Source organism: Dama dama, chromosome 2 (assembly GCF_033118175.1).
Source record: "Dama dama isolate Ldn47 chromosome 2, ASM3311817v1, whole genome shotgun sequence".
NCBI classification, from domain to species: Eukaryota; Metazoa; Chordata; class Mammalia; order Artiodactyla; family Cervidae; genus Dama; species Dama dama.
In genome coordinates, this window is record NC_083682.1 from 47,693,027 (window position 1) to 47,713,817 (window position 20,791).

Below are 20,791 nucleotides of genomic sequence, written 5' to 3' on the forward strand. Positions count from 1 at the left end.
TGGGAAGGTTTCAAGTATTATCCAGAGTGTAAGGTATTATTGTTGGGTTGTGGGAAGATGACCTTCTGTGAGCACATATCTGCCTTTGGACTTGGGGGCTGGTGTTCCACTCATTTTTGGATCCTCCATAGGTATTCAAAATGTTGATTTACTTTTTAAAGAAACCAGCCAGGAACGTTGAACTCTCTCCTCTGTGTGTCTCCCTTCCCGTCTCTGGGGTTTGAATTTTCCTCTTACAGAATCCTGTTTTCACTGTGGGCAGCCAAGATCAGTCTCACCTCTTGGGGAAGAACCCTCTTCTGTTAAAAGGCCTCGGCCTGGGGCACCGGCAGCAATCCCTGCTGTTTCACACTTGGTCGTCAACACAGGAACCGCTCTCAGGGCAGACATCCTCTTTGCAAAGGAAGGGAAGTCTGCAAAAGCAGGGTAGGATGCAGAGGTTTGCAAACCCCTCAGTAGATTCCACTATGCATGGCATCAAGTCCAGAGTTGAGATGACTCTAAGGTCCAGTTCCTGCCACTTCTCTTGCCCAGAATCTCAGCCTGAGCTTACTTCTTCTAGAACCTCTTCTCAAGTCTTTGAATGTGGTATTCTCTTAAGTCCCCATCACCTTGGATGTCATAACTCCAGCCTCCTCATCATCATAACTTTCCCCCTAGGTTTGTTTAGTTTGCCTTGTTGATAGTAGGGTGGATTCTGTTTCGTTTGAAGATGTATGAATCACCCAAAGTCCATCGTTTACATTAGAGCTCCCTCTCGGTGTTACACGTTCCATGGGTTTGAATAAGTGTGATGATGTGTACCCACCATTATCCCACACAGAGTAGACTTGCTGCCCTAAAAGTCCTCTGTACTCTGCCTAGTCATCTCTTTCTCCCCTAACCCCTGGCAACCACTGCTCTTTTTAATGTCTCCATAGTTTTGCCTTTTCTAGAATATCATATACTTGGAATCATATATCGTAGAGCCTTATCAGATTGGCTTCCTTCATTTAGTAATATGCATTTAAGTTTCTTCCATGTCTTTTCATGACTTAATATCTCATTTATTTTTAGTGCTAAACAGTATTTCATTGTATGAATGTACCACACTTTACCCATTGACCTACTGAAGGACATCTTGGTAGTTTCCAACCTTTGAAAATTATGAGTAAAGTCTCTATAAACATCCATGTTCAAATTTTTCTGTGGAGATAAGTTTTCAACTTTGGAGAAATACTAAGGAGTGCAATTGATGGATCATGTGATAAGAGTGTTTTCAGTTTTGTAAGAAATAGCCAAACTGTTTTTCAAAGTGGCTGCACATTTTTCTGACCTTTTAAGGCATGGCCTGGGCAGTTTTGCCAGGAGACAGCATGACCATCTTAGGCTGCAAGTTCCCCCATTGGGAAGATCCCTAAAGGAGGGCATGGCAACCCACTCTAGTATTCTCGCCTGGAGAATCCCGTGGACAGAGGAGCCTGGTGGACTACAGTTCAGAGGGTTGCAAAGAGTAGGACATGACTGAAGTGGTTTTGCATGCATGAATGCACCCCAATTCTTAATGTCCAAAGGTCTTGAGATATCTGTTGTGGATATGGGCATGATCCCAGTCCAGGGCAACCCTGGGCAAATACCGTGTGTTTCATATACAATCAACTGATTATGCATTATTAGTGTTTCTGAGCTGGAGAGACATATGTTATACTTAACTCACTAATTGCTCTGGGGGCCACTGACAGTCAGAGAAATGTTACTTTTTGTTTGTTACATGTACACTTGCAAGAACAGGGAAAGCATGGCTGAAAATGCCCCTGGGGACTTCCTGGTAGTCCAGTGGCTAAAACTGCAGCTCCTAATGCAGAGAGTTCCCTTGGTCAGGAAACAGATCCCACATGCTGCAACTTAAAGAGTTCGCATACCGCAATGAAGATCAAAGATCCCGTGTGTTCAAACTAAGACCTGGAACACCCAAATAAGCAATTTTTTTTTTAAGAAAGAGAACTTAGCTTATTTCATGCCCTGGGACACTCTTGCCATCCAGCTGAGTCTTCCCCTCATCCCTTGTCACTCTTCTACTGACTAGTTGTTCATTCCTCCTCATTTATTGGGGATTCACACCAAAATCATACGTTTCCTTTTCTCTCATCACCATCATATGCGGCCTGTGACTTCTCAAGTCCTTGACCTTCTCAGTTTCAACAAGCTTCCTCCAGCGACCCATCCCCATCATCACTCTCAGAGCCCTCACATCCATAGAATCCACAATTCTCAGAAACCTCAGTGTCAAGCAAGTCACTTTTCCAGTATCACAAACTATTTTTTTTTCAAATTCACCCACCGCAACTCTTTAAATTCAACCCCTCCCATCCTGAATCCCACCTCTTTCCGATGACCCACCAGCCCCCTTTGGTTTTTCATCGTCTCCCATTTAATGTCTTCCTGGGGCCCATCTTCCCACCATGCCCTCCAACTTCCTTCACTGAGCTGCTCCTCACTGGCAAATCGAAATGCTGAGTGAACTTCACTCTGCCTTCTCTTTGTCTATCCCGAGAAGCTCCCAGTTGCTGCTGAACAGCCACCAACAAGGCTGACCAGCTTCATTTCAAGCCGTCATCTCACGCTGCGCCGGGACGTTTCCATTTTCTGACACACCTGCTATGTATTCTTAAAGCTCCTATTTTCTGCAATGACATTTCAGGCCTCCTGTTTTCGTCTCCCACACTTTTTCCCCTTGAATCCCAGCTAATGAGGCAGCCTGGAGCTCTCTGAGAAGGCGGCAGCCAGAAAGGAACTCCCCCATCTCATGCTGATCTAGAAACACGTCCAAATTTGCACTGGCTTATGCTTCATTTCCCCTGTAGGGGGGGAAGCCTTTCTCTCCTAACAATAATCTGCCTTCCTTGGGCTCAGATGCGCTCACCTCTCAAGGCATTATTGTTTTAACTATCATCTTCTCCTGCATCATCACATCGTTAAAGTCCCTCTCTCCGTGTTCTTCTTTTGTTTCTGTTTTTTTGTGTGTTTGCATGTGCAGAGTGGGAGAGTAAAATGTACATTAATAAAACACATACAAATAACATCCCAAAAATTTATTCCATGCTCTGTTCCAGTCAATCTTCACCCCGCATTGGGCAACCGTTGTTCTGATAACTATCACCATAGATGAATTTCCCTGTTTTTGGACATCATACAGTTGGAATCATAAAGAATATATGCTTTTATATCTTGCTTCTTTTGCTCGATATAATACTGTTTAGATTAACTCATGTTGTTGTGTATCAGTAATTTTTACTGACGAGTCACATTGACAACACAATTGTTTTATCCATTCTTCTCTTGAGGGACCTTTGGGCCATCTGGGCTACTACTATAAGGAACCCCACTCTGGACAATTCTTGCACAAATCTTTTTGTGGACATATGTTTCATCTTCATTTCACTGCTGGTCAAAAAATGGAATATGTTTAATTGTATAAGAAACTACCAAACAGCACTTTAAAATGACTGTACCATTTTTCATTCTCATCAAAGCAGGTACTTTACTTCTTTGCCAAATAGATTATCAGTCATTTTGATTCTAGTGATGCAAAAAGTGGGTAAGACAGTGCCTGGCATAAAATTACCCTGGAGAGGGACGAGCAATTATTATTATTAGATTAAGTTGTCAAACACTTTAAATAAAGGGCATCTGCGTTTCTTCTTTCCTATAACCATACTGCACTCCTCTTTTTGTTCTAATACCTTCAAAAAACACCTTATAATAACCCCCACTACTGACCATACATCTCTTTAAGTATTATTATATTCTAAAAGATATTCATAAGTATTGTCGCGGTTTTATAAAGAGGACAGGGCAGAGGCACCGCCAATATTTCTCAGGTAAGCAGCAAATAAACAGCACAGGGTCTTCTTTCGCCTGCAGCTGCCTGCCTGATCTCTCCGCAGCGCCTGGAGTTATGTATTCGCTTTGGAGGGGCAGTGCCCTTCTGACAGCCAATCAGCGGGTCCTGACGAGCAGCACCTTTTCCAGTGAGAAAATCTGGGTGTCCCTGGACACCCAGCTTCTTGGGCCGTGCGCTCAGGCGCTGAGGCCGGAACCGGGCCAGGCACGTGCTGGGCCCCGGGCGGCGCGCCGTCTTACCTGCTCCTGAGAGAGCCAAGCGGAGACGCGCTTCTTTCAGCAGCGCCTGCACCCCAAATTCTCCTCTCAGTCCCACGCTTTTCTCCGCCCCCTGCACACGCTGAATTAATCATCTCGTCCAGGTCCCTCCGTGCTGACCTCCTCCCCGGTGCGCGGGGCCTGGCAGGGAAAGCGGCCCGGGGCGCCCCGCCTGCGGAGAGACGGCGCCGGAGCGTCCGGGATGCCGGAGAACGGCTCCTTGGCCAACTGCTGCGAGGCGGGCGGCCGGGCCGAGAGCCCCCGCTGGACTGGCGCGGGCGGCGCGCGGTCCTCCGCGGCGCCCCGGCCTCCCTGGGTGGCGCCCGCGCTGTCCGCGGTGCTCGTCGTCACCACCGCCGTGGACATCGTGGGCAACCTCCTGGTCATCCTCTCGGTGCTCGGCAACCGCAGGCTCCGGAACGCAGGTGAGCGCCGCGCCCGCCGCCGCGTCGGGCCGCGCCTTGGCGTCCGGTCTGGTCTGACCCTGACCGCGCAGTCGGCCGCCGGGTGTGTCCTCCGCTCCCCGCGCCGCGTTCCCTTCTCCCAACAAGTCCCCAGGTTTGGTCTTGAACTCAAAATGAGGTTGAGTTGCTGCCTTTCCGCGACGTGTGGCTCTTGCAAACGCACCGGGCGTGCACTTGGCGCGTCAGTGCCGGCGTGAATCGGTAAAGTTTTTCTCGCGCACTTTTTGGCAGAGCAGGGAGCTGTGAAAAGCCGAGCGTCTGGAAGTCAGATCTCTCCAAGGCGCTCCAATTTTTGCGGGTCTGGATGGTGCCCCTCCCCGGCCACAGGAATCTCATCTTCAACACCTCCCTCCCAGGCCAAGCGTTATGTTAAGCAGAGCACGTGCTTACGAAATATTTACTGAGACAGTGAGTAAATTAGTGGAAACGCTCTAGAGTTTTGGCCCGATATTTAGCTCCTCATCTTGGTTCCAAACAAAAGAGTGCAAAGGCAGCCTCTACTTGGTCGGAACTGCATTGTTTTCAAATACCCGCCCCCCGCCCCGTCTTTAATGAAGACAGGAAATTCCTAGGACTAAACGAAGATTAAAATGATAATTTGGCAAAATAGTGTTTCAATCCTGGGACTATTTCCCCTTTCAATACACTCTCATTTCAACTTTCTCATATGTAGGTGTGTCAAGGTACAAAACCAGAGGCAGGGAGTCTCTGAACTCTGACCCGGAGAGTCATAAGAGCATGCTGACCATTCTAGCTTTCGGAGAAGCTCAGTGACCCGTTTGCCCACTTGTCGTTTCCCTGTTTGGGCCTTAGGGGCAACTCAAATGTTAGAGTGAATTAAAATGAAAAGATAGCAGAAAGTCAATCAGATAACTTAATCATGCTTTTCTAAGGAGGCAGAGCATTCAGAAAGGCTATTTCTAGTACATTGTTATAAACACTTTATGTGACCCTGTGACTCCCAAGATTTTTTATCTAAAGAACAAACAAAAATATGAGCTTCTATCTGTAATATTGGAAACCACGTTTGAAGTAATTGTATGGTGACAGATGGTAAGTAGATTTATAGGGATCATTTTGAAATGTATAGACGTATTGAATACCTGTGTTGTGCACTAGGAACTAATATATTGTTATAGGTTAGTTATACTTCAAAAACAAACTCAGGAAAAGGGTCAGATTTGTAGAGCCAGAGGCAAGAGTTGAGGGCAGAGGAAACTCAATGAAGGCAGTCTAAAGGCACAGATGACCACTTCTAAGATAAATAAGTACTGGGGATGCAGTGTACAGCATGATAAATATAACACTGCTGTATGTCATATGACAGTTGTTGAAAGTAAATCCTAAGAGTTCTCATCACAAGGAAATTTTTTTTTTTCTGTTTCTTTTTGCATCTATTTGAGATGATGGATGTTCACTAAACTTATTGTGGTAATCATTTCATGGTGTATGTAAATCAAATCACCTTGCTTTGCTCCTTAAATATACAGTGCTGGGTCTCAATTACATCTCAATAAAACTGGAAGGAAAGGAAAAGTTAAGCTTTCTAACACTGTCATTCCAGTAGTGCTGACTTTTATTATCTGCAATAACTTTTTCAAGATGTTGTTGTGTCCTTGGAATAGAGGCTGATCTATTAGGAAAGAGCAGGTTAAAAGCATTTTGATCATATTGTCTTTTGTAGCAGCCACAAGGAATTCATTTCCTGCCCAGGGAAGCAGGGCTTCTCTCCCTGATTAACCAGGTGTTTAGAGGAGCCTTTGTGGGCTTCTTCCCTTGGGCGGGGCGGCTGGAGAGGGGCTGGGCGTGCTGTTTCCTTTGCCTGAAGGAGGCAAGCTTCTTCTCCCCTCCTCCATCCACAGGCGGGCTGGGCTCTTCCGCTCTCCTAGTGAAGTTCACAGAGACCTTATTGATTTGAGAGCATGGCTGGGGTGGGTAATGAGCGTGTTAAAACACTGGCACTCCCTGTGTTCATTCTTCCTGTGTCTTGGCGAATCTGCACAGTCCAGCACCAGAAAAAAGAATTTCATACCATATCTGTGCGTGAAAGTGATAGTCGCTCAGTTGTGTCTGACTCTCTGCGACCCCACGGACTATACAGTCCATGGAATTCTCCAGGCCAGAACACTGGAGTGGGTAGCCGTTCCCTTCAGGGGATCTTCCCATTTCTGACATTTTCCTGCCCCAGCCACGCAACTTAACCAGTTTTTATTTGAGCCTTGGCTTTATTGATAATGGTCATGAAAAATCATTTGGCAGACTGAGATTTGAAAAGATGCCCGGACACCTACAGCACTTTGAATAATTAGCACCCCTTCTACTATTCATCGGCTTCCCTGGTAGCTCAGCTGGTAAAGAATTCACCTACAATGTGGGAGACCTGGGTTTTATCCCTGGATTGGGAACATCCCCTGGAGAAGGGAATGACCACCCATTCCAGTATTCTTGCCTGCAGAATTCCATAGACAGAGGAGCCTGGCAGGTTAGAGTCCATGGGATCACAAAGAATCAGACATCACCGAGCAACTAACATGCACACACACACACATATATATAATTTGTGTATACAATTTAAAAGAGTCAACACGACTGAGCGACTTTCACTTTCCCTACGATTCATCAGTTTTCCCTCTTACTGAAGAGTTTGGAGTTACTTTAAGAAACATTCATCTTGGGCCTTTCTGTAATCGAGTCTAGTTCTTTCATTCGTCTGTATTAAGAAAACAGGGCTGTAATATTGAGAACATGTACATGTCAAATAACTCAGGCTCACAGAGCGCAAAGTCACAGCTGCGTTCTTAGCAGCTGTCATCCTCTACTTGGCTGTTATAAGCTCAGTTTCTCTGTCTGGCAGATTCTTGTTGTTAATAACAGGGATGCTCCACAGCAGTGGAGATGGTTAGATTGACTGTCCTTTTGTGGGCATGGGGGAACTCCCCTGTCTGCAACTTCTGTGCTCATGCCTTGGGCAAACTTTCTCAGAGATGGCCCTATAGCAAGGCAGATTGGAAGGAGGGGAGGGTAGGAGGCAGATGCAGAGCACCGCGCCACTCAGATGGTAAGGCCGAGTGTGTTTCGCTCCTTGCCGCGTTTGCTTCTGGAGCCTTACATGTTGCATGGCGCAGGCGGTGTCTCCGCTTCCCCGAACGTGATCACTGGGGATCCGCCGCACCGCAGGCTCTCCTGGAGCATCTGGGGACTTCTCCCTGTGCCCGCCCCTGCCGTCCGTCCCCTGTCCAGGCCTCGCCAACATCCACCCCTGTATTTTCTCTTTTCCTCTCCTGCTTTTACAGAACCTTCCTCCATCGCGTTCCTTCTCTCTCTGCTGTGTTTTCAATTTCTGTCTCTTTCCCTTTAGCCCCTCTCCCAAACCCCACACACTGAGGATCCTTTGATTAGAAGAAAAAACCATCTTCCCTTGGTCTTATGTGTCCTTCTAACTTCATGACTCCTTTCTCCTTTTCAGCAGACGTCTGACTGTAACGGTTTATATCCATTAATCACTCATTGCTCCCCATTTCCCCTGAGCCCCCTGGGTCTGCCCTCCTGGGAGATGCTCTGTGCTGTGTGATGCTGGGGGCCGCTCCCTCCAGGGACCTTCCATTCCCTCGGCTCACCCGATGCTAGTTCTTGAACCTCCTTCCTCTCTTCGAGACCTCTGATCCCTGGGAGTCATCACTGGTTCCTTTGTTCCCCAAGTCCTCCTGATTTTTGTCTCATAGTATCTCTACATGCCCCACTTCACACTCTTATCATCCCCTAAACAAGCCATGTCTGTGGTCCGCAGACAGCTTTCCCTGCCACTCCGCCCTCCCTGTCACCATTGCCAGACACACCCCTGCGTCCAGGGACCACTTCCTGCATCTACAGAATGGGGCCCAGCCCTGGCGCCTGGCCAGCACAAGCCTGCGGGGCCAGTGGGACACCCCAGGATCACAGCCCCAGCACTCAGCTCTGGCTCATGGAGACGGGAGCTGCTGCCACCTGCTCCCAGCCTGTGTTTTCTGATGCTCTCTCTTCATCTCTGGAAGCTCCCCTGCCTCTTTTTGGCTAGAGAATATCTCCCTCAAATCCCTTACTACCCTAGTGGTAAGTGGTTAAAACCCTGAGCTCGGCTTTGATCCCTGGGCAGGGAAGATCCCACATGCTGCAAGGCTCAATCAAAAAACGGAGGCTCCTTCAGGCTCTAAGAATTGCACACCAGCTGCAGACCTCAAGGGCTTCCCTGGTGGCTCAGGTGGTAAAGAATCCACCTGGAATGCAGGAGAGCCCAGTTCGATTCCTGGGTCGGGAAGATCCACTAGAGAAGGGAGAGGCTACCCACTGCAGTATTCTTGGGCTTCCCTGGTGGCCCAGATGGTAAAGAATCTGCCTGCAACGCAGGAGACTCTGGTTCGATCCCTGGCTTGGGAAGATCCCCTGGAGAACGGAAAGACTACCCACTGCAGTATTCTGGCCTGGAGAATTCCATGAACAGTACAGTCCATGGGGTCACAAAGAGTTGGACACGACTGAGCCACTTTCACTTTCTTTTTGCGGAACTCAAAATCAAATTTGACTAGGAAAAGAAGTAGCCAACATAGAGGTAAACTGTCTTCTCCCAAGACACTAGCTCAACCCCCTTCCTCTGCTCGCCTGCTGGTTGTTGGCTTTATAATTAATATCATAAAAGGTGTGGTTACTGTCTCCCCCCATGACCCTGCCCAGTCCGCACAGCACTTCCCTTACAGTACCGCTCTGAGTTTTTTCTCTCCCCACAGGACTGTGAAATCATTGAGAGCAGAGACTTTTATTCCATTTCTGAAACTTAATCTAGGTCTGCTGAAACAAATTGAAATGGACAAAATACCAAGAAAGCAGTGAGACAGAAGGACTTAATTTTCCTTCATGAAGTGAGGTATACTCAGCACCACTCACACAATCAGTACGAATCTCAGGGAACTGAATTGCCATGAGCACTAAAAGCCCAAAGTATATCTCATTCTTGTCCTCAAAAGCTGACTGCACCTTCTCTAGAATGTATTGACCCCTGTTGTTGCTGTGTGGCCAGCGGGCTCCCTAAAATTGTGCCCCAGGGACTCCTGAGGGAGTTTGTTTTTAAATTTTTATTGGTGAATGATGTTGTTGTTCAGTTGCTAAGGTGTGTCCGGCTCTTTGTGACCCATGGACTGCAACACTGCAGGCTTCCCTGTCCTTCACTATCTCCCACAGTTTGCTCAAACCCATGTCCATTGAGTCGGTGATGCCATCCAGCCATCTCATCCTCTGTCGTCCCTTCTCTTCCTGCCTTCAATCTTTCCCAGCATCAGGGTCTTCTCCAAAGTTAGCTCTTTGCATCAGGTGGCCGAAGTATTGGAGTTTCAGCTTCAACATCAGTCCTTCCAATGAATATTCAGGACTGATTTCTTTTGGAGTGGACTGGTTTGATCTCCTTGCAGTCCAAGGAACTCTCAAGAGTCTTCTCCAACTATTTGAGTATAGTTAATTTACAATGTTGTGTTAGTTTCAGGGGGAGAGCAAAGTGAGTCAATTATACATATACATGTATTCACTCTTTTTTAGATTCTTTCCCATCTACGCCATTACAGAGTACTGAGTAGAGGCCCCTGTGCTTACAGCAGATTCTTACCAGTTATCTGTTTTATATATAGTAATGTGTATATGCCTCTTGCCCATTCTGGCTTGAGGCTACTCACTTTAAACTGCCTATAAAACCGAGCCTCCTGTCGTTACCTGGCACCATTCAGACTGTCAGTCACACAGAAAAGAGCGAGAGAAACGTGTCCTTACTGTAATGCAGAGATAGTCTCCATCGGCTAGCAGAAGGCACCACGGCATCCATGGTTCCTGGCCCACCGGCACAGGGACCCTATTTTCCCAGGTGATGATCAGGAGCCACTGCCTGACAATGGATTCTTGTTCTGCAGGTGGATTAAGAGGTTGTTGGGGAGGTGTTGTTAGTGAGCAGAGGTATGGCCAAACATAGGGCATTCCTGTGACTTGTCAGGAAGGATGTGGAATATTTGACGTTGGGATTACCCAGAAAGATGTGGAGTGCTTGCTGAACACCCAGGTCCTTGTCTGGAATCCACTCTGTGGCTTGGGCACCCAGCAGTGTGCAGAGTTTGCATCATCTCTCACCCAGAACAGCTGCACTGCAGACTTCCTGGGGGGAGATTTCAGTCTGGCCCTGTTGGCATCCCAGTTAGCTTAGAACAGATCCTGAATTGAGGAGGTAAATGATGATTTATTTACACATCACAGGCTGACCCTGAGCTAAAGCTCCTGAAGGGTGTGGAGAATATGTTTAATGGGCCCACAGCCCCCGCCCTCAGGCGTTACTAGCTAAGTGGCCCCATCTCAGCCAGGTTTTATCCACCATCAGGCACTCCTGGAGACGTCCCTTGGTGGCAAACATCTTCTGAGCTGCTGAGCCTTCAGGCTTTGGAGGGCTTCTTATCAGCTGAAAACCAAACTGGGCTGCATTAGACTCTCTCTGATGTTGCCTGAGCCTTCCAACTTCACATTTTAGCTCTAAGTATTTTCTCTTTACTGAGCAAGAATGGAAGCATTTTAAATCTCCTAATTGTGTCTTTTAGCCAAATAGCCAGAAAGCTCATAATCCTTGTTAATTCCCACCTTGGAGTCCTTAGTATCCCCTAGTGTGAACATTTTCATGTTAGACTGCCTTGTTTTCCTTCCCACAAAGTTTGGAGTCTGTATTTACCATGATATGCTGCAAAACTCAGAAAATCCTGATGCCCCATTAGGTCTTACAGTTTAAGATACTGATGTTATAGCCAGCCGTTCCGGGAAACAAACTCACTCAGAAGGACAATGCAGATAGTGGAGTGCAGTTTATTACACCGGTGGGCCCAAGGCAGAGTCTCCTCTTAGCCAAGGACCCCGACCAGCATTTGTGAAAATCTTTTACACCCCATGTGTACATGTCCAAACCCACCACCCCAAATTCCTTGAAACTTACATAAACAAGGGAAGGGTAAATACAACTACAGTAACCCCATCATTCACGTGTTATGTGTTCAAACAGTTAATAATCAATAAGCCTGTGGTCACGTTCCAACCAGTTAATAATCGATAAGCCTGTGATTACATCCCGATACGGAAAAAATTTATGACCTGTCCGGAGGCAGGGGTGATTACGGTATGTTTCCTCTTAGGCAATGAGTAACCTGGATGTGATCTTCAAGATTCCCCTGCTCAGAGGGGGTCTTATTCTTCCATTGTCATTCCCACAGGCGCTAAGCATAGAATTCAGAGTCCACTGGAGAGGTGGCCGCGCATGACCAGCACGGACAGGCCTGAGATGCAGTCAAGGCCCTATGAATTCCTTCTTCACTGGTGGCTGAAAGAGGAAAAATTAGGGCGTTGGGAAGTCAAGTCCCGGTTCTGCGGGAGTTTACACTTTAGAAGCAATGTCCTAACTTCACTGTCCTCATCCAATAAGACTTCTCACATCTTATCTCCCAAGGAGCCTAGTCCAACATTATGAGCCCCCTTCTTGTTCTTTGTAATAATAATATCAAGTTGTCATAATTTTATGTAACTATAATAAGACTGATAATAATAATAATGCAGTTGATAATAATATAAAAATCCCAGTAATAGCTAATAGCTAAGATTGTTATATGTAGGCGTAGCAGATGCACACCATTATATATAGAATGGATAAACAAGGCCTTCGTGTGTAACACAGGGAACTGTGTTCAGTATCCTGCGATTAAACCATAGTGAAAAGGAATATAAGAGAAGTAAATGTATGTAACTGAATCCCCTTGCTGTACAGCAGAAGTCAACACAACGCTGTGGATCAGCACATCATCATAAATAAAAAAAGCCTACTGTGTGTTTATTATGTGTCAGATAGAAGCTTCTCTCATTTAAAAGAGAGAAAGAGAAAAAAAAACTTACACAGTCTATCAAAGGATAGCCCTTTCCAAGCACCAGTTCATTTCCCTCCTAATCTGCAGCAGATTAGGAGGGTGGCCTCCAGTGCAAAAGTGTGTCCTCCAGCACTCAGCACGCTCGCCCTTGCTCACATCACTGCTGGTCTCCTAGCTGGCAGGTGAGAGGGCACGTTTTTGCACTTTCTCACTCTCGTGATGACCAAAACCTCTACACCTTTAATCCCTATGACATTTCTTTTTCCTGATTTCCTCTTGTTTTTTTTTTTTTCCTCCCCTCTTTCTCTGTTCACATATTCTGGGTGCTAATGTCTTGATCTGTAAAATGGAATCAGCTGATCCATCATACAATCAGCCTTAAAGGATTCCTGTGAAAAACAATTGAATCAGTTTGTGTGAATGCATATTATAAACGGTAAGATGCTATACCAATTGTTTTCTTGTTATGTGTGTTAGTGGCTCAGTCACATCTGACTCTTTGTGACCCTATGGACTGTAACCCGCCAGGCTCCTCTGCCCATGGGATTCTCCAGGGAAGAACACTGGAGTGGGTTGCCATGCCCTCCTCCAGGGGATCTTCCCTGCTCAGGGGTTGAACCTGGGTCTCCTACATTGTGGGCAGATTCTTTACCATCCAAGCCACCAGGGAAACCTTCTTGTTATAACTAAGTGTAATTAAAGTAGCAAAATGCTTCCATAAGAGTTTCCAAACAATGCTTTGATGGTTATGGTATAACATTTTGTAGTAAGCATCTTATAGAGCTTCCCAGGTGGTGCAGTGGTAAAGAATCCACCTGCCAAGCAAGAGGTGCAGGTTTGATCCCGATCCCTGGATTGGGAAGATCTGCTGAAGAAGGAAATGGCAACCCACTCCAGTATTCTTGCCTGGAAAATTCCATGGACAGAGGAGGCTGGTGGGCTACAGTCCATGGGGTCACAAGAGTCAGACACAACTGTGCCACCGAGCACAACACAGCAATAAGCATTTTAGTTACTGATTTAAGTGGGTGCTTATGCTCTTAAATATATTTTTAAATGGTTAAAATATTTCCATCATATTTTTGCATATGCTATTTGCTTGCTAAGTGTAACTTAAAGTTATGTTAGATTTCAACTGAGCCCTTGTATGATTTACCCACATGCTCCAGGGTTTTCATAAATAATGTGATTTTGGAAGAAAACAATGTCCACCCTCAAAGAATTTGGGGATTAATTAGGAGCTCTGTTTGTTGTTTAGTCGCTAAGTTGTGTCTGATTTTTTTGCGACCCTGTGGACTGTAGCCCACCAGGCTCCTCTGTCCATGGGATTTTCCCAGGCAAGAATACTAGAGTGGGTTGCCATGCCCTCTTTGAGGGAATCTTCCCAGCCCAGGGGTTGAACCTGGGTGTCCTGCACTGGTAGGTGGATTCTTTAACACTGAGCCACCAGGGAAGCCCAATTAGGAGCTTATGTTAATATGAAAGGACATTGTTTTATATTTGTGAAGAAGTCACATTTTTAATAAATTACCTATTCAGTTATTTCAAATGCCTATCCCTGAATATAACTAATAAGAAAACCTCACATTTGTTTGAAGATTATCATTGTTTCTTAAATCCTTTCCCATGCAAGATCCCATTTGAGGTAAATAGCCATCCTGGGATGGAGGCAGGCCTGTAAGAAGGGCCTTTGTGATTTTTGGCTGATCCCTGGGCTGGTAGTGCTTGACCAGCCCCATCCCCACCCCACCACCCACTGCCCTCAGCCCCAGGATGACTCGACTCTTCCCCAGTGTTCTCACCCGCTCATGCTGGTCTTCCGCCCAGCTCTCCCTACACTGAAAAGGCAGTTTCTGTGTCTGTTTCCCCAACAGCACTGTGGGCATCTCAATGGCAGGGGCGTGTCTTTCAGCCATCACTGTGCCCTACCCAAGCATGATAGGTGCTCAGTGGACACAGCACACGTCTGAGTAAGTGGAAGATGGAGGAGAACCTCAAGGCATGGGAAGTTTAACCCTGTTGGAAAGGATAACAGAGATGATAGTGTCAACTTTCCCATCATAACACTCATAACATCTCACTAAAAAATTTATTTCATTAATTTATGTGGCTGCACTGGGTCTTAGTTGCAGCACACATGATCCTCTGTCTTCGTTGAGGCAAGTGGGTTCGTTAGTTGCTGCATGCAGGATTTTTTTATTTACAGCATGCAAAATCTAGTTCCCTGACCAGGATCAAACCTGGCCACTCTGCATGGTGACCACTAGACTACCAGGGAAGTCCCATCACATCTCATTTTCATTTCATTGTCCCCTGTATGAAACCATGAGGTTTGTAAGAGGAGAAGGTGCGTCATTCTTGCTTACCACACTACCCTCAACCCCAGCATAGTCAGAGCATCCGGCTGAGCCACCAGGAAGCCCACAGTCAGAGCCAGTACCCAGTAAATACTCAGCAGTATTTGTGGAGCAAATGAGTCCATGACTAACTATTTCTGCATTGCTCCTTTTAGCTCAAAGAGCAGAGACAATTGAAAACCAACACATTCTTCTTAGAAAATAAAGTGGGCACAGGAAAAAGGGATGCAGAATTCTGATGAAGACCAGATACCTCAACATCTGCTGGCTGTCTCCCGGGTTAACACATCCCCACTGAGGACTAGATTTCCTGAAAAAGGGAAAGTAGGCTGAGAGGGAGGGGACTGTGGTCTGTGTATGTGGGGAGATGTGCTTTGTGTATGAATACTGGGAGGAGTTCCATCCATATTAATACAAAACCCTGTTGTGAAGGTCTGTCTCCACTAATATGACCTGTCTGATGGAGGTCGATGGAAATAAGTAACGCCAAGGCTTGTGAGATGAATACTCGTTAGAGGCCCATGCCCTGGGTGATGAGCAGCGCTGTGTGTCCTGCTCGATTTCTCACCTGTCTGCGGAAAATGGGACCGGAGAACTCAGCCTCCCCTTGACTCTCATCTAGGCAGGGCCTGGCTTTTTACCGATGGGAAACACAGCAAGAATTTTATTCCTCTAATTTGGAATTTTGTCAAGAAAGTCTAGAGATGATAGGACATCTGGGCAGATGGATCTACAGCAGGAACTGGTTGATTTCAGCCTTTTAGGAACAGCCGGAGTAATGGGGAAGAGTAATTGAATCACTTTCCACGTGGAGCGGAATGTGTTTTACCCACTGTTTACAAGCTGTTTGCCGCTGCTGGGGCGTTATTCCGGGCTGGGCCACGCTAACACTGCAGAGCTTGACTTACTTCCTGAGAAACAGCGGGCTGAGACGCACCTGCTCCCAGCCGCTCATGCCTTTGTCCGCGTGCTTGCAAGGGCTGGAAGCTCCTTTGCCACCCCGCCAGGAGGCCGTGGGCCCTGTGGAGGCCAGCATCCCTACATTGGAAAGAAGGGCTTTTCTTCACAGAAATAGCCATGCCACGTGTGTCTGAGGAGGGGGAAAGAGGGCTCCAAAAATAAAGAATGGAACCAACGAAGTGATCGTCACAGAGAAAAGAAGTTCAGGAACTCGGTCAAGTTAAAAAGTGACAGCATTGAGATTACCCCAGGTCACTCCAACTTCCAACACCCACTTCCAAATGTCAAAACAGTTAATTTTTTTTTTTTTGAGGAGTCTCTATACTGTGGTCCACAATGGTGGCATCAGTTTACATTCCCACCAACAGTGTATTAAGGTTCTGTTCCTTTTTCGCTACATCCTCACCAACATTTGTTATTTGTGTTCTTTTTGGTCATAGTCATTCTGATCAGTGTCAGGTGATATCTTACTGTGGTTTTGATTTGCATTTCTCTGATGATTAGTGATGCTGGGCATCTTTTCATAAGCCTGTTGGCCATCTGTGTGTCTTCCTTGAAAAAACATCTATTTAGGTCTTCTGCTCATTTTTTGATCAGTTTATTTTGTTTTTTTGATATTGAATTTTATGAGCTATTTGCATTTTGGATATTAACCCCTTATCGGACATACCATTTGCAAATATTTTCTCGCATTCAATAGACTGTCCATATGATCCAGCAATTCCACTGCTGTTATATGTCCAAAAGAAAATACTAACTCAAAAAGATATATATGCACCCCAATGTTCATAGCAGCATTGTTTACAATTACCAAGGTATGGAGGCAATCAACAGATGAATGGATAAAGATGTGGTGTACACACATACACGATGGAATATTTCTCAGCGGTAACAATGAGTGAAGTTTTGCCATGTGCACCATGGATGGAACTGGATGCCATTCTACTTGGTAGAATAAGTCAGACAGAGAATGACAAACACTGCATGTTATCATTTCTATGTGGAACCTAAAAAACAGAACAAACTAGTGACTATAACGAAAAAGGAGCAGGGTCACAGATACAGAGACAAACTCGTGATTATCCGTGGGGTGGGGGTGACCGGGGAGGGGCAGCAGCAGTAAGGGATTCAGAGAGAAAAATACTATGTACAAAATAAATTGTAAGAATTGCACAGGGAATACAGACAATATTGTATAATAACCTTAAATGGAGTATAATCTATAAAAATACTGAATCACTTTGTTGTACGCCTGAAACTAATACAATATTGTAAATCAACTATAATTATTTCTGGGTCATCTGACAACAAATTTAAAGCGGTAATCCCTCACTCTCTGCGACCAAGTAAGGTCTAAGTAGTAGAGTTAGAAGGGCTTCTCCAGTGGTACTAGAGGTAAAGACCCTGCCTGCCAGTGCAGGAGACATAAGAGACACTGGTTCAATGCCTGAGTCAGTAAGATGCCCTGGGGGCAGTATTCTTGCCTGGAGAATCCCATGGACAAAGGAGCCTGGTGGGCACAGTCCATGGGGTCACACAGAGTTGGACACGACTGAGTGACTCAGTGTGCATATACGCACAGTGTAATCAGAAACTGAAATCTACCAGTGGAGACGAGAACAAGGCTGAGAATGAAATGAAAAAGCAGGAGACTCCCCCACATCCCAGGCAGGTCCTGAGATACGCATTTCTTGCCTGTAGTACCAGCATGAAAGACTTTGAGGGGGATTTTCTCCCATTAACTAAACAGATTCCCGAGATAGTAGAATAGGAAGGAATCTCACAGTTTACCCTAAGGCAGGGTTCTCCTCCACCATCCAACCTGTACTTCAAAGTCTCAAGAGACAGGGAAGCTCACTGCCTGGAAAGCACTTCCAAATGTCCAAATGAGCTCCTTTCTATTCAGCAAACCCTGTTTCCCTCAGGCTCTTCTCTGGGGACTCAGATGGCAAAGAGTCTGCCTGCAATGCAGGAGACCTGGGCTTGATTCCTGAGTCAGGAAAATTCCCTGGAGCAGGGCTTGGCAACCCACTCCAGTATCCTTGCCTGGAGAATTCCATGGATGGAGAAGCCTGGAGGGCTACAGTCCATGGGGTCGCAAAGAGTCGGACAAAACTGAGTAACTAACACTTTTCCCTCAGATCCTAAGGTAGCTCTGGACTCAGGAACAGCTGGGTCCTGAGAACTCCCAGGAAACTAACAAATGTCTTTTCAGTCCTTTGTGACTGAGGTGACCTCAAGCATGTGAGGTTAAAATAGACATTTTAAGAAGCCTGCTTGTGGGTCTTTCAGTTTCCCCAGGAGTCTTCTCTGAGGTGGGGTGACAATGTGTATCTGGACAAGGAGGGCTTTCTCTACCTTGTGGGTCCGTTTGTAGCTACAGGTACAGACTGCTTTACCTGAGGGTCTGACTTGGGGGCACACCCAACTGAGTGACTCTGAGCCCCCTTTTCCCAAACCCTGTTGAGATCAGACCACAGCCGGGCTTTTCTGATTGCTGTGCCTTTTGGGTCCCTTCCATCGGCCAGGTGCTTTGGATCCCTGAGGTGGTCACCGCAGCCTCTGCAGGGTCCCCCCAGATGCATGGTGGTGGTGGCGTATTGGTGTCCTGGGAGAGTCCCTCCTGGGAGGGACAGAGGTTAGAATATTCTAGAGGATGGAGATCGCGAGGTCTCGTCCTGACTCTCTCTGCCTGTTTCCTGCTCCAGGTAACCTGTTCTTGGTGAGTCTGGCATTCGCTGACCTGGCCGTAGCCTTGTACCCCTACCCGCTGACCCTCGTGGCCATCTTCCATGACGGCTGGGCCCTGGGGGAGGCGCACTGCAAGGCCAGCGCCTTCGTGATGGGCCTGAGTGTGGTCGGCTCCGTCTTCAACATCACCGCCATCGCCGTCGACCGCTACTGCTACGTCTGCCGCAGCGTGACCTACCACCGCCTCTGCCACCGCCGGCATGCCGCCCTCTACGTCGGCCTTGTCTGGCTGCTCACCCTGCTGGTCCTGTTGCCCAACTTCTTTGTGGGGTCCCTGGAGTACGACCCGCGTGTCTACTCGTGCACCTTCGCGCAGACGGCCAGCGCCGGGTACACGGCGGCCGTGGTGCTGGTGCACTTCCTGCTGCCCGTGGCCGTCGTGTGCTTCTGCTACCTGCACATCTGGGTGCTGGTGCTGCGCGCCCGCAGGAAGGTCAAGGCGGAGAACAAGCCGCGCCCGTGGTCCGGTCGCGTGCGGAGCTTTCTGAGCATGTTCGTGGTCTTTGTGATCTTCGCCATCTGCTGGGCGCCGCTGAACTGCATAGGCCTCGCCGTGGCCATTGACCCGGAAGAAGTGGCTCCCCGGGTCCCAGAGGGGCTGTTCGTCTCTAGCTACTTCCTGGCCTATTTCAACAGCTGCCTGAATGCCATCGTCTATGGGCTCCTGAACCAGAACTTCCGCAGGGAATATAAGAGGATCATCTCTGCCCTCTGGAACCCGCGGCGCTGCCTGCAGGACTCTTCCAAGGGCAGCCAGGCGGAGGGCCCGGGCAGCCAACCTACCCCCGCTGATAGCGCCCGGGCCCCTGTGCAGGCAGATGATCTCCCACCTGATGCCCGGCCGGGCGACACACTCAGGAAATGATGGGAGAGAATCCACGCCTTGGGGGAGGTCAGCCGCCTGGGCCGTGCCCGCCAGTCAGAGGACAGCGCGCGGCTGGGGGCTCTTCACCCTGTGGACGAGAAGCCCCTCAGTACACTGGGGTCAGGCGATCAGGGACCCCTGCAGGTCCTGGAGGCCACGTCGCGGCGAGCACATCGGGCCCAGCCCGCCCACAGTCCCGGTGCGCCGGGGCCCGGTCCCGCATGGGCGAGGAAGGAGCAGAAGGCAGAGGGGCCTGGGGGGCAAGAGGCGGCGGCCTCCCCACCGCAGCCCTCCTGCTTGGGCTTCCTGCTGCTTTCGCTCCTTACCCTGAGGGGCTGCAGGAGTCCAGGGCTCCTCTGTGAGCGAGGCCGGAAGGGGAAGCTCGGCAGGGCTGGACAGGCGGCCGCTCTGCAGGTGCCGCTCAGAGGCCCGCGTCCCGCACCCCGCCCCCACCAGGATCCTCCCTACACACAGGGGTGTGCGCATGCGCAGACCCACACACATCCCGTCAGATACACATACACACTCTTCTGTACATTGTGAACACCACGCACATCATACTACAGACACACTACACACACACCACATCACACACACACCCCTGTATACACTGTACACCCCGCTCAGACCACACTGCAGACATACTACACACACACAGCCCTATGTACACTACACCCCACTCACACCACACTACAGACATACTACACACACACACAGCCCTATATACACTGTACACCCCACTCACACCACACTACAGACATACTACACACACACAGCCCTATATACACTACACCCCACTCACACCACACTACAGACATACTACACACACACAGCCCTATATACACTACACCCCACTCACACCACACTACAGACATACTACACACACACACAGCCCTATATACACTACACCCCACTCACACCACACTACAGACATACTACACACACACACACAGCCCTATACACACTACACCCCACTCACACCACACTACAGACATACTACACACACACACAGCCCTATACACACTACACCCCACTCACACCACACTACAGACATACTACACACACACACGCAGCCCTATATACACTACACCCCACTCACACCACACTACAGACATACTACACACACACACACACACACTGCCTTATATACACTGTGCACACCACTCACACCACACTACAGACATACTACACACACACACAGAGCCCTATATACACTACACCCCACTCACACCACACTACAGACATACTACACACACACACAGAGCCCTATATACACTACACCCCACTCACACCACACTACAGACATACTACACACACACACAGCCCTATACACACTACACCCCACTCACA

At 47.9% G+C, this 20,791-nt stretch overlaps 1 protein-coding gene across 1 annotated transcript; it reads left to right on the top strand.

Annotated features, from left to right (window-relative positions):
* The first annotated feature begins 4,342 nt into the window (after positions 1 to 4,342).
* Positions 4,343 to 19,441, top strand: MTNR1B (melatonin receptor 1B). Its single transcript, XM_061158537.1, has 2 exons — positions 4,343 to 4,565; positions 18,534 to 19,441. Exons 1-2 carry the CDS (start codon positions 4,343 to 4,345, stop codon positions 19,439 to 19,441), a joined length of 1,131 nt encoding a protein of 376 aa, XP_061014520.1.
* Positions 19,442 to 20,791: the final 1,350 nt, after the last annotated feature.

Coding starts and splice junctions, on each gene's coding strand:
- MTNR1B (XM_061158537.1), top strand. CDS start 4,343: ATGCCGGAGAACGGCTCCTTGGCCAACTGCTGCGAGGCGGGCGGCCGG. Junction 4,566..18,533: donor CCGCAGGCTCCGGAACGCAG/GTGAGCGCCGCG, acceptor TTCCTGCTCCAG/GTAACCTGTTCTTGGTGAGT.